The sequence below is a fragment of the Vigna angularis genome, chromosome 7 (genome assembly GCF_016808095.1).
Source record: "Vigna angularis cultivar LongXiaoDou No.4 chromosome 7, ASM1680809v1, whole genome shotgun sequence".
Lineage (NCBI taxonomy): Eukaryota > Viridiplantae > Streptophyta > Magnoliopsida > Fabales > Fabaceae > Vigna > Vigna angularis.
The window spans coordinates 27,643,403-27,654,647 of NC_068976.1; the positions used below are offsets into that span (position 1 = coordinate 27,643,403).

Genomic DNA, 11,245 nt, shown 5'->3' on the forward strand with positions numbered 1-11,245 from the left:
TGGTTCAACTGCAACTTAAAAAATGTTCATGTATGGGAGCACAACACAAAGAAATTATAAGTCAAACCTTCCAAATTTTAATAGTTTGCAGCAACCACAGCAGTGACAACATGGGGCATGCAGCATTCAGCATGCTTGTTCCCGAGTGTCATTGTTATTTGGTCAAATGCCCCACTTTGAATAAATTTCTCAACAAGCAAGAGCTTGTATGAACAGCACCAAGAAGCATGATGGGTGGTTCTACAAGGGCTGTCTGATAACGTTAAAGTTACTTTAGAAACCAAAATCTAAAAGCTGTGAATGAATGGATGAGAATAACAGTTCAAGGCCACTACTGGGGAACCAGAACCATGGTGGAAACTCTTTTAATTCCCTTAGAACAACTTTCTTGTCCAAGCTTCCTGATAAGGTCCGTTGTGGCCTAGACTTTGAGTCTCCCTTTGAGTTTGATCATAATTTCTCCAATACCACCCAGTTAACCCAAGGTATCTCTCTCGGAATATTAGACTTGTATGGTACCATGGCTTAGTCTTTTAAGCATACATTGAAAACAACCTTTTTGCAGATTCAATGTTGTGTTGTGGTCATTCTCAGTGGAGATTCAATGTTTTGATTGCTTTACTTTGTCATAGAGCCATGATCTGTATTCCAAGCATAAAGTTTTATCTTCTTTGAAGTGATATGTTTTCCATATTTATAGGAGAGAAAGAATATTATGAAAGGCAATTTGCTACTCTGAAGTCATTTGAAGAAGTTGACTCCATAGTAACATTGGACTGCACTGATGCAGAAGACATTGAAAAGCAAGCCCAACATGAACGAGCAATGAAGATTTCTAATTATGCAAATGCAGCTTTATTGGCATTGAAGGTGATATATTAATGTGATGTAGATATTCATTTATTCATGAAACTTCGAGTAGTTTTTCTGAATAGATAAGGCTTGCTGTTAATTAGTCCAGGTTCCATTAGTTATAAACCTATGTATCATCGTTAATAGGATTCACTTCATGCAAGTGAAATTTCATATGAAGAAGTTTCTGACAATTGATTAGTATAAGTTCCTTTAATGTTTGTTGTTTTATGTATCATAGTTGTTTGTACTGTTTGCTAAATAACTATATATTCATATACACATCCAGATTTATGTGACTATAAGGAGTGGATCAATAGCTGTTGCAGCATCAACGTTGGATTCTCTGCTTGATTTCATGGCTGGTGGCATACTTTGGTTCACCCACCTTGCAATGAAGGATATAAACATGTATAAATACCCAATTGGGAAGTTGAGGGTGCAGCCAGTGGGAATTATTATCTTTGCTGCAGTCATGGCGACACTTGGTGAGTTGAATTGATTTAGCCTATTCCTTGCTTCCAAACGGTTCATTTATAAATGCTTATTTAATGTCATTATCTAAAATATTTCCTTCTCCAAACAGGTTCATGCAGCAAAGTTGTTTGTGTTTCAATCATTTGATGCTTTCATCTACATTCTCTTTTTCCTTTGATGAGTATGCTGGATGCAGATTACAATGATGAACTCATGCAAAACTTTCCCATCTTGCAATTTCTAAATTCATTTTTGATACTTCAAGATTAATTAAAGTATTCACAAAGAAACATTACATGCTCAGCTTTCTGAGCTATTGCTGATATGCATAGAATCTGACTAGTTGGGAGTTCCATTGTTCTTTGTAAACATAAAGATCATATCCTTTTGCTACAGGCTTTCAGGTACTAATCACATCTACACAACAACTGATAGAAAACAGTCCTCCTGAGAAGATGTCTTATGATAAACTGGTATGGTTGTACTTAGTTATGATATTTGCAACATTGGTGAAGCTTGCACTCTGGCTTTATTGTAGAAGCTCAGGAAGCAAAATTGTCCGTGCCTATGCAGATGTATGTGTCTTTATCTTTTTATAATAAACTGCTCAATGAATAATGAACTAAATCAAGAGGTTGCTGTAACATCTACTTTAAGTACGCTGTGAGCTCTTTCAATAGGAGGTTTTTTATCTTGTGGGCTTTTTTGACCCCAACTCACTTGAATCAGGGCCAAACCCCATGGAGTGTGCCAAATTAACAATTCTAATCTTACAAATGCCAACTTGCAGGATCACCACTTTGATGTTGTAACAAATGTGATTGGATTAGTTGCAGCTGTTCTTGGTGATAAATTTTACTGGTGGATTGACCCGGTTGGAGCTATTCTACTTTCAATTTACACTATCACAAATTGGTCTGGCACTGTGATAGAAAATGCAGGTAAAAAACTTAGACACAGTTCTTTAAGTATTTTTGCTAGTGTTCCTCTTTAACCAGAACTGAGTTTTTCTTCAATAACCTGTGCTGTCTATGATAAAGAATTGAAATTTCAATTTTGTTTAGAGATTACTACAGTAACTGCAACACAAATGTCCTTTTTTTAATATATAGAAAAGTAAACATGAATGGTTTATATGCAAAATTAATTAGTGGAGGTTTCATTTTGTTAAACTTACAGTTTCACTAGTGGGACAATCTGCATCTCCTGAAGTTCTGCAGAAGCTGACATATCTTGCCGTAATGCACTCTCATCAAATTAAGCGCATTGACACTGTCCGCGCCTACACATTTGGTGTTCTATATTTTGCGGAGGTATAAATATATATATATAAGAAAAGAAAAGTATTGTGAATACAGACATTACAAGAAAGGAAAAATCATGAGAGCAATGGTTCTCATTTCTTCTATGTATATAACACAAGGGGGTGTGCGGATTAAAAGCTAAGGCATAGAATTTAGTATCATAAGAAGGATTTCTTAGACTTTAAATCTAACTTAACCTACAAAAATCAGCTTGTAAAGTAAAGTTTACGTCTTTATTATTTCTAGTCAACATCACTTCCAACATTTCTCTTGGTAAGTTCTGGAAGATGTTATAATTTTGGTTCTATTGGTTTCAGGTTGACATTGAACTGCCGGAGGATTTACCCTTAAAAGAAGCACATGCCATTGGAGAGAGCCTTCAGATAAAGCTAGAGAAACTTCCAGAAGTTGAGAGAGCATTTGTTCATCTAGACTTCGAATGTGATCACAAACCAGAACACTCAGTTCTTAGCAAACTTCCAGATACTCGGCCTTAAGTGCATTTGAAGACCATGTAGAATAAGTGTAAACTTCTCAAGTTTAACCTTCATTTGTGGTATGAATACAAGGAATAAAAGATCAATATACACTTGTATGTTTCTATGAAAATCTCCAATTGCATCTTACATGAGTGTAAAACGTTATATTGTTGACACATCCATTATCTATATCTATATAATAAAAACAAAGACATTAGTCCTTCAAAAGTCTAAGTTTCTTGAACTTCTATCATTAAGCATGTAAGTAATTTAACACATTATTACGCCTTCTTGTAAATTGTGTTTGGAAAGAACAAAAACTATTAACTTATATGACAAGGTTATATATTAGGTTGACCAAGAGGTGGCAAAACGTTAAGACACCTTAAGGATTTAATCTTTATTCTCGAAATAAAAATTGATTTTCATACCTTAAAATTTTTATCTCATCTTTATCAAAAAAGCGAATATATTCCAAAGCCAAATATGAAAAAAGAAATTATACATGTATAAAAGAGTTAAAAATAAATAAATAAAAGTTTTTATATTACTTAATAAAATTAAATATATTTTAATAATTTTAAATAGAAATAAGAAAAATATGTATATATTCGTTCTTATCCTTCTCGTCATATCCAATTTAAAAAGAATATATATATTAAAATGGAGACAAATATATACATTGTTAAAATCAGGACAAGTTTAATCACTATCGAGATAGCTCATTTGTCATCTCTTATGGTAACTTTGTTTGAAGAGCTCATATTTTATAAGCTATAAAGTACTTAACAAGTTACATGTTGTTAGCTTATAGCTTTTAACACAATTAGTAACTTCCTTAATTTTCTTTCATTAATATCATTTTGTATTTTAATATATTTTTGAATTATCTTTGATTTATTTTTACCTATTTTCAATTACATATATGAAATATTTATATTAATCAATACATTATTTTTAGTTTATGTTAAGTTAGGTACTACAAGAATGTGGAAAATTAGTTGGCAACTGTTTAGTGTAAAACATTACTAGAGTCGATTTAACCAAATTTAATTTAATATTATTTACTTTTAATTTTTTTTTAAAAAGGCAAAATCATAGTTAGTGTAAATGAAGTTAAATTATTTATAAAAAAAAACTTAATATTGTTACATAAAAATCTTATTATTGGTTTAACAAACAAGTTTTTAAATATATTTTATGTAGATATGAAAATGTTAACGTCCGACTAAGTCGACGTTGAAAAGAATAAAATATTAAAAATAAAATTTAATTACTTCTTTTGTTCCCATTTTAGTTAATAATTTGTAAGTATGTTTTCAATTTTATTTTTGTTTCAATCAAGTTTTATTTTTCAAAAAATTAACACATTGTTTTTTTAGTGTACAAACAACATTAAAGACATGTATTTTTTTTTTTTTTTTAAAATTGACTTAAGCATTCAAGCGTCTAACACTCCAAACGGTTTAAAACCCCATATTGTCTACCATCTCAAACACGTCTAATACTCTAAACGCGTTTAACATCTTAGATAGTTTAAACCCTAGATAGTCTAACATCCTAGGCGGTCTAATACTCCAAGCAGACTAACACCCTAGAGGCGTCTAACACCCCAAACGCGCCTAACACCTCAGATTGTCTAACATCCGAGACAATCTAACCCCAAATGCGTATAACATCCCAACTAGTATAACACCCTAGACACGTCTAACGCCCTAGACGAAAGGTCATATGGGGTGTAACTGATTTGTAAGACGATGGATGGTCTGGGGGGTATAATTGAGTTGTTAGACGATGGGTTGTCTATGGGTGTAACTAAGATGTTAGACAATGTGAATGGGCCACTTGGGACTTAGGATGAGTTGTTAGACGATGGGTAGTCTGGGCGTTACGAAATGTTTTATAGTTTACTCATGACATCCTAAAATGGGGTGTTACAAAAGGCGTGAAGAGCTCAATCTTGGAAGAGCTCGACTGAAAGAGCTCATTCTTGGAGAGCTTGATCTTGAAGGAACTTGGTTGAAGGAGCTCAAAGAGCTTGGTTGAGGGAGATCGACCTTGGAGAGCTTAGTTGGCAAAGCTTGGTTTAGAGGAGCTCGGCTTGGAGGAGCTTAGCCTGGGGGAGCTCGGCCGGGGAAGCTCGGCCTACAAGAACTCAGCCTAACGGGAGCTCGACCTAAAGGGACCTCGCCTAAAGGGACCTCGGCCTATGAGAGCTTGGCTTGGAGGAGCTCGACGTATCGGGAGCTCGACTTATAGAGCTTGACTTAAAGGACCTTAGCCTAAGTGAGAGCTCGACCTTAAGGGAGAACTCAACCTCGATGGAGAGTTCAACTTTGAGGGAAAGCTCAACCTTAAGAGCTCGGCTTGAAAGAGATCTATTTAGATATCTCGACCTTAAGAGCTTACTTGGAAGAGCTCGACCTGGACAACTGGCTTAGAGCAATTCGACCTAGGTGACCTCGACTTAGGGGAGTTTGGCTTGGAGGAGCTCAGTCTCAAGGAACTCGGCTTGGAGGAGCTTGACCTAACAGAAGCTCGCCCTAGAATAGGTTGGCCTGAAGGGAGCATGACCTAGAAAGCTTGGCCAAGAGGAGTTCGACTTAGGAAAGCTTGACTTGGAAGAGCTCGAACTAGAGGAGTTTAGCCTGTAAGAATTAGACTTACAGAGTTAGGCCTAGGTGAACTCGTCTTAATTATTTAATTATTCGTATGTACTTTATTTTACATTGAAATAAAAAGTTATATGATAAGGGTTAAATAAGTTTTTTTTTTTTAATTTTAAGTGAATTTTTTTTTTAATTTTAAGTGATCTTTTTTTAATTTTAGTTTAATTTTGTTTTTTAATTTTAGAAACATATGACTGTTTGAAATATTTTTGTTTTAATGATAATTGAAAGACGTGTTTTAAGTATTAAATAAATTTAAAAGAATTTTGTTAAAAATAATAAATTTATATATTTATAAAGTTAAAGAAATAAATTGAATCAAAATTTTAAAATTAAATTAATTTTAATTTTTACAAGACAAAATCACATTTAATCTTAATATTTTAATCGGCTGTGTTTTATTTTATAGTATGCTGTTATAAATAATTTTGAAACAAAAATAGTAAAAATAGTTAAAAGGTTTCTAAAAATATTTTTCTTTGTATATACTTAACAATGTACTAATAGAGGGTCAAAGTTGATATCCACGGGAATTTTGAATATCAAATTCCCACTTACTACTTCCCTCCTAAAGAAGGTCTATTCACTCCACTGGTTTCGGTACTGATAATTTCTTCTTTATTATTTTCTTCAATTTCTTTCGCAGCCTTTCTTCTACTTTCTTACTGTGGGTTCTATGTTTTGTGCGCAAAGCTTCACTCTAATATATTTCACAACCTCCATCACTTCCAATTTGTGCAGGACTCATTTTAGTGACTATCCTGTTACAAAAGTTATTGCAAACTTCTTTTCCGAATAGAAAGAACTGACAAAACATAAAAAGCTTTAAACTTTTGTCTTTTTATAACACGTCCTTGGAAAATATTTCTGTTTTTTTTTTCCTATGGATAATAGTTGGTGAGTTATTTTGGATACATGACATTTGATGTAAGTTGTTGCATTGTGTCTTGTGCATCAGCAGATGAGAAAGGGTGGCACAATCAACACTTATGAAGAGGCCAGAAAACAAAGACTTGAAGAAAACAAGAAGAGGTTTGAGGTAATCACCATTTTGTTGCAGATGGTATAGTATTAGCAGACATTCTCATTCATTTTTTATATAATATCTTAATCTTTCTCAGCAGCATATGTATGCATGTGAAAAGTTAGATTTTCATGTTTTTGAGTTGAAATATGCATACCTTTGCTTCTTATTGATTTTATGTTTTGAATTTTGATGACTGTTCATTTTACTTGGTTTTACCTTTTGCTCTCAAGGATTTGGGAATTTCAAGGATTTCAAAAAATTTGACTGAGATCACAAGTTCTGCAAAGAAGTCAGGGGTAAAGTTGTATTTTATTTTGTTTCTCTCTGCAAAAAACCTGGATTTGATTTGATTCATCTTTTTCATCCCGTGACTGTGCAGCATCATGTTCATAAACCGAAACCAAAGAAGTCAAATGGTGAAGTGGAACCTAGGCAATCTTCTCGTGTGCGGAACCCAGTTCCTTCGTACAGAGAAGATGTAAGGAATTTTGTCTATCAAACTACTGCAGGATCAAACAACAAACATGGGAGCCAAAAAAGAATAAAAAATGAAATTAGGTTGGAAAATGGATTATCTTAACTAGTACCACTGATTATAATATCTGTTGACAAAATGTCCGCACACACCAATAGTTGATTGTTGATGATAGGAACACACACAGCACGCCACAATGAAAAACTATAGAAGACGTCTGATTTTGTGGTTCAACAGCATCTGCCTATGTTCATGGAAATATGCCAACGAAATATTCACCATCTCAATAAATTTACAATTCTTTTTGAAAACTTGAAAATCTCATCACTCTCTAGTTGACTCTCAATGCTTGGAAATTATATTGAATGGGCGGGATTATTCAACTCTTAACAAGCTTTCTTTATGCAGTGGTGGCGTTATTGTTTTTCTCAGAAATAATAATTACTCTTCACTTTTCCAAGGTGCATGTTGGTTGTCTAGAGTCTAATATATCTTTCAAGAGCATAGTAATTAAGTATGCATGAGAACCACCAATTAAGAATTACCCAACAATTCCCCTAACATTTTTGATTAGTCAATCCCATCTTGTTCGGTATATCTATTTATTAATGATCAAAGCTATGGTAATGAATGAGCATCCGTATTTGTCTCTCTAGTGTTATGTGGCTTAAAAAAATTTGACTTTTGTCACTCTGTTTCTGAGGTGTTGGTCCAGCAGATATGTGTAGTTCACAGTGTGTATATTCTTTCTATCACAGGTGAGTATACACCTTCCAGCTTTGCGGAAGAGATCAATATCTTCAACACGGGGAAGGTGGTTTACTTACCTAATGACTTTTCTAGATTGCTCATAAAATATTAATAAACACAGTTATGGGATCCTCAGTTACACTGCGAGGCCTTTAGATGAAATCAAAGAAGCTACAGAAGAGGAAAGACTTTATGCTCTGGAGGCTGCGGAGGCACTCCAAATCAATTTGAACTCTTCATATCCCTCATTTATCAAGTCGATGCTTTGGTCTCACGTTTACAGGGGCTTTTGGTTGGTAGGTTGTAGTTCACAAAATCTTTCTTTATGTCCCGCACTTAACCTGCTGCTGGTTCTTTTTGATTATATTGTTAATAAAGGTAACACAAGCTAATTTTCCTGCTATATTATTTTATCTTTATTTTGCTAGGGTCTTCCTTCTAAATTTTGTGAGGAACATTTTCCAAAAACTGTGTGTGACATGATTTTAGAAGATGAAAACGGCTCAGAATACAAGGCTGTTTACATAGGCAACAAAAGTGGACTTAGCGGTGGTTGGAGAGCATTTGCATTGGATCATAAACTGGATGATGGAGATGCCCTTGTTTTTGAATTGATTGAACCATCGAGATTTAAGGTAATTTTTGTTAGCACTCTTGTAACACTACTTTAAAGCCCTCAAATTGTTATGCCTACTATATCGTCATTACTTCAAGAATAATAACTGACGAATTTCTGGGGTGAACATGAAAGAAACCTGGTATTTTAATCCAAAGAAACAGATATCTCCCCTGAAGATAGTGTCTAAGTCTCTAAACTATGATGGTCTTGCATCTACCAATGCCCAAATTCTCTCACAAACGACAAGACAACCCTCCCTTTCGATCTTTCTTATTTATTATAGGTAATATGTCTTATTTCTCTAATAATCCCAGCCCCAGCTAAGTAACTAACTAATATAACAATTGGAGAATCAAGAACTATCTAATAAAAATAGATAAGCACCAAATTCTTATGATAGCATTGTCGTGGTCGGTGGCCCACATCCTACGAAAACACTTCACTTTGGAACAAGGGAGGGGCTCTTGTTGTGAAAACGAGAATGAGAAAGGGCTATTCAATAAGGGGAGCGTTATTCTTATTTGTATATAATTTTTTCCACCTTTTAAAGTAAATGTGCATTTCATGATGCATCTTTCATAGCTTTGTTAAAATTCAGAGCTTAAGCTTTAATAATTTAGAGGTTTCCTCTCTTTCAACTTACGATTTTCATAACTCTTCATGTGACATTTTTGGTACGTTAAATGAGTAGTTGAATTTCATAAATTGGACAATTGGGGTATTACATATTTCTAGCCCTTTCATAACTTCATCAAGTCACAAAAGTTCACCATTGATCATTTAGGCTTTGTTTACTTGAATGGATTTGGAGAAGAGTGATTGAGTGGATTTGAGAAGATTTGAAGATAATTTTTGTTGTTGTTTATTTGAGTGAATTTGGAGGTAGGTGAGAGTGGATTTGAAAGTAAATTTTTTTAATCTGTCACATCAATCAAATCCTACTCTAATTCTCACAAAAGTTGCTTCTAAATTTACTCTCACTTATCTCCAAATTCACTCAAATAAATAACAAAAAAATTTATCTTTAAATCCATTCAATCAATCTTTCCAAATTCATTCAAGTGAACAAAGGGTTAGGGATTTTGTATCTAGTGAAAAATCTTAAACATTTCGTTTTTCTTAACACTTCACGAGACATTATTTCACTTTCCATCTGCCAGTGATTACTCCATGTAACTCATCATCTCGATTTCTAGTTCCAATCTGTGGAATTTTGAATTTAAACCACTGTCAGAAAGACACACTCTATGCTGTTCCATCAGTCATTTTTATTGATTTAGAAATGAGTGTATATGCTTCCAAAACCATGCTTTAATTCCACTTCCAAACTTCTTGAGGAGTTTGGTAGTCTCTACATTAACTCTTGCCCGTTAGAGTAGTAAAACACATGCAAATAGCCCAGATTCAAAATTCCTGATATCTTTATTAATGAGCCTATCAAGATCAAAATCTACACCATTTGGTGTAGATATTGTCTATGGTTTGTTATTAGATGTCTGAAATCAGGTCGTGTATTTTAATTTGTAGACATGCCTTGTATATGACATGAACTGAAATGTGTCAAAAAGAATAATGAACCTAACCCGTTATTGCTGCAGATTTATATTGTAAGAGCATATCCAAATTTAGTTGAAGAAAAGGGAAATGATATTTTAGTTGGAGAAGGAAATATGCATGCAACTAAAGTACGGAAAGCAAAATGTAATCTTGAGTCAGAATCCAAGACTAAAAAGCCAAAACGGGCAGCCTCATGTGATACTAATGAATCAGAGAGTTCTCAGGAGCATATCGACAAAAAAGTCAAGCCACAAGGTGTAAATCCAACTAAGCAAACTAGAATCTCTAAGAAAAAAACACAAAAGAAATCTATACTTTTGGCTACCACAGATTTGAAAGGGAAAGTGCAATTGAAAACTGAAAAACCCGTGGTGTCTCTAGTGCTGTCAAAGAAGACAAAAGTCAAAGGGTATTAACGGAACTCACGATTCAGGCAACTTAGAGAAGAAACTTTGTGTTCATGATGCTGATAGCAAGTTAGAAAAGGTTGAAGAAGCAAGCAAGTGTAGAAAAAAACCAGCTTCAAAGTATATATATATATATATATATATATATGGAGTGTATTATGATATCTTGTATGTTTGTCTTTTCTCCTGTAAAGGATGTGTTAGGTCGCAATCTTGACACTTCCATCTATGAATGCTGGAAGTTGCTGAAAACTGTTTTACTGTTTTTTTGTACTAAACTCTAGTTCATGATTTATCAAAATGTTGGTCCAAATATTTATGGATTAACCCTGAATTATGTTAATAAGAGGAATTTAAGTTTAATTCAATTTTACAAAATCAATTTGTAAAATAAAATTTATATCTATTTATATATTTTAAAATTGACATTTTTTTTAGTTAAAGTGAAATTTCCAACATGTTTAACCCTGAATCTTACCATGATATTCTCATGAGTTGCTAAGATGCATTAATTCATAACTAAGATACAGAAACTGCAAATGAGCTACACCTTAAACAAACAGGATTTGTTGTCTGTATCAAGATTCAAGAAGCACTTTGCATCAAACAAGGCTAGGAGTGAGTTTCAC

At 33.7% G+C, this 11,245-nt stretch overlaps 2 protein-coding genes across 3 annotated transcripts; both read left to right on the forward strand.

Moving 5' to 3' along the window:
• The first annotated feature begins 141 nt into the window (after positions 1–141).
• LOC108337710 (metal tolerance protein 4) lies at positions 142–3,234 on the forward strand. 2 transcript variants are annotated; one of them, XM_052880431.1, is made up of 7 exons: positions 142–485; positions 701–870; positions 1,142–1,340; positions 1,726–1,802; positions 2,120–2,270; positions 2,509–2,642; positions 2,951–3,234. In XM_052880431.1, exons 1-7 carry the CDS (start codon positions 305–307, stop codon positions 3,128–3,130), a joined length of 1,092 nt encoding a protein of 363 aa, XP_052736391.1. In that variant the 5' UTR covers positions 142–304; the 3' UTR covers positions 3,131–3,234. The 2 variants fall into 2 exon arrangements, with proteins under 2 accessions (XP_052736391.1, XP_017429774.1); XM_017574285.2 differs by having other exon boundaries at positions 143–485; positions 1,726–1,904.
• Positions 3,235–6,315: 3,081 nt separating this feature from the next.
• On the forward strand, positions 6,316–10,943 carry LOC108337654 (putative B3 domain-containing protein At5g58280). Its single transcript, XM_052880434.1, has 8 exons — positions 6,316–6,381; positions 6,743–6,820; positions 7,039–7,104; positions 7,188–7,286; positions 8,042–8,097; positions 8,170–8,329; positions 8,462–8,668; positions 10,251–10,943. The coding sequence occupies exons 2-8, from the start codon at positions 6,743–6,745 to the stop codon at positions 10,623–10,625; spliced, it is 1,041 nt and encodes a 346-aa protein (XP_052736394.1). The 5' UTR covers positions 6,316–6,381; the 3' UTR covers positions 10,626–10,943.
• Positions 10,944–11,245: the final 302 nt, after the last annotated feature.

Coding starts and splice junctions, on each gene's coding strand:
- LOC108337710 (XM_017574285.2), top strand. CDS start 305: ATGGATGAGAATAACAGTTCAAGGCCACTACTGGGGAACCAGAACCAT. Junction 486..700: donor TACCACCCAGTTAACCCAAG/GTATCTCTCTCG, acceptor CCATATTTATAG/GAGAGAAAGAATATTATGAA. Junction 2,271..2,508: donor CACTGTGATAGAAAATGCAG/GTAAAAAACTTA, acceptor TTAAACTTACAG/TTTCACTAGTGGGACAATCT.
- LOC108337654 (XM_052880434.1), top strand. CDS start 6,743: ATGAGAAAGGGTGGCACAATCAACACTTATGAAGAGGCCAGAAAACAA. Junction 8,330..8,461: donor TTTACAGGGGCTTTTGGTTG/GTAGGTTGTAGT, acceptor TTATTTTGCTAG/GGTCTTCCTTCTAAATTTTG. Junction 8,669..10,250: donor TTGAACCATCGAGATTTAAG/GTAATTTTTGTT, acceptor TTATTGCTGCAG/ATTTATATTGTAAGAGCATA.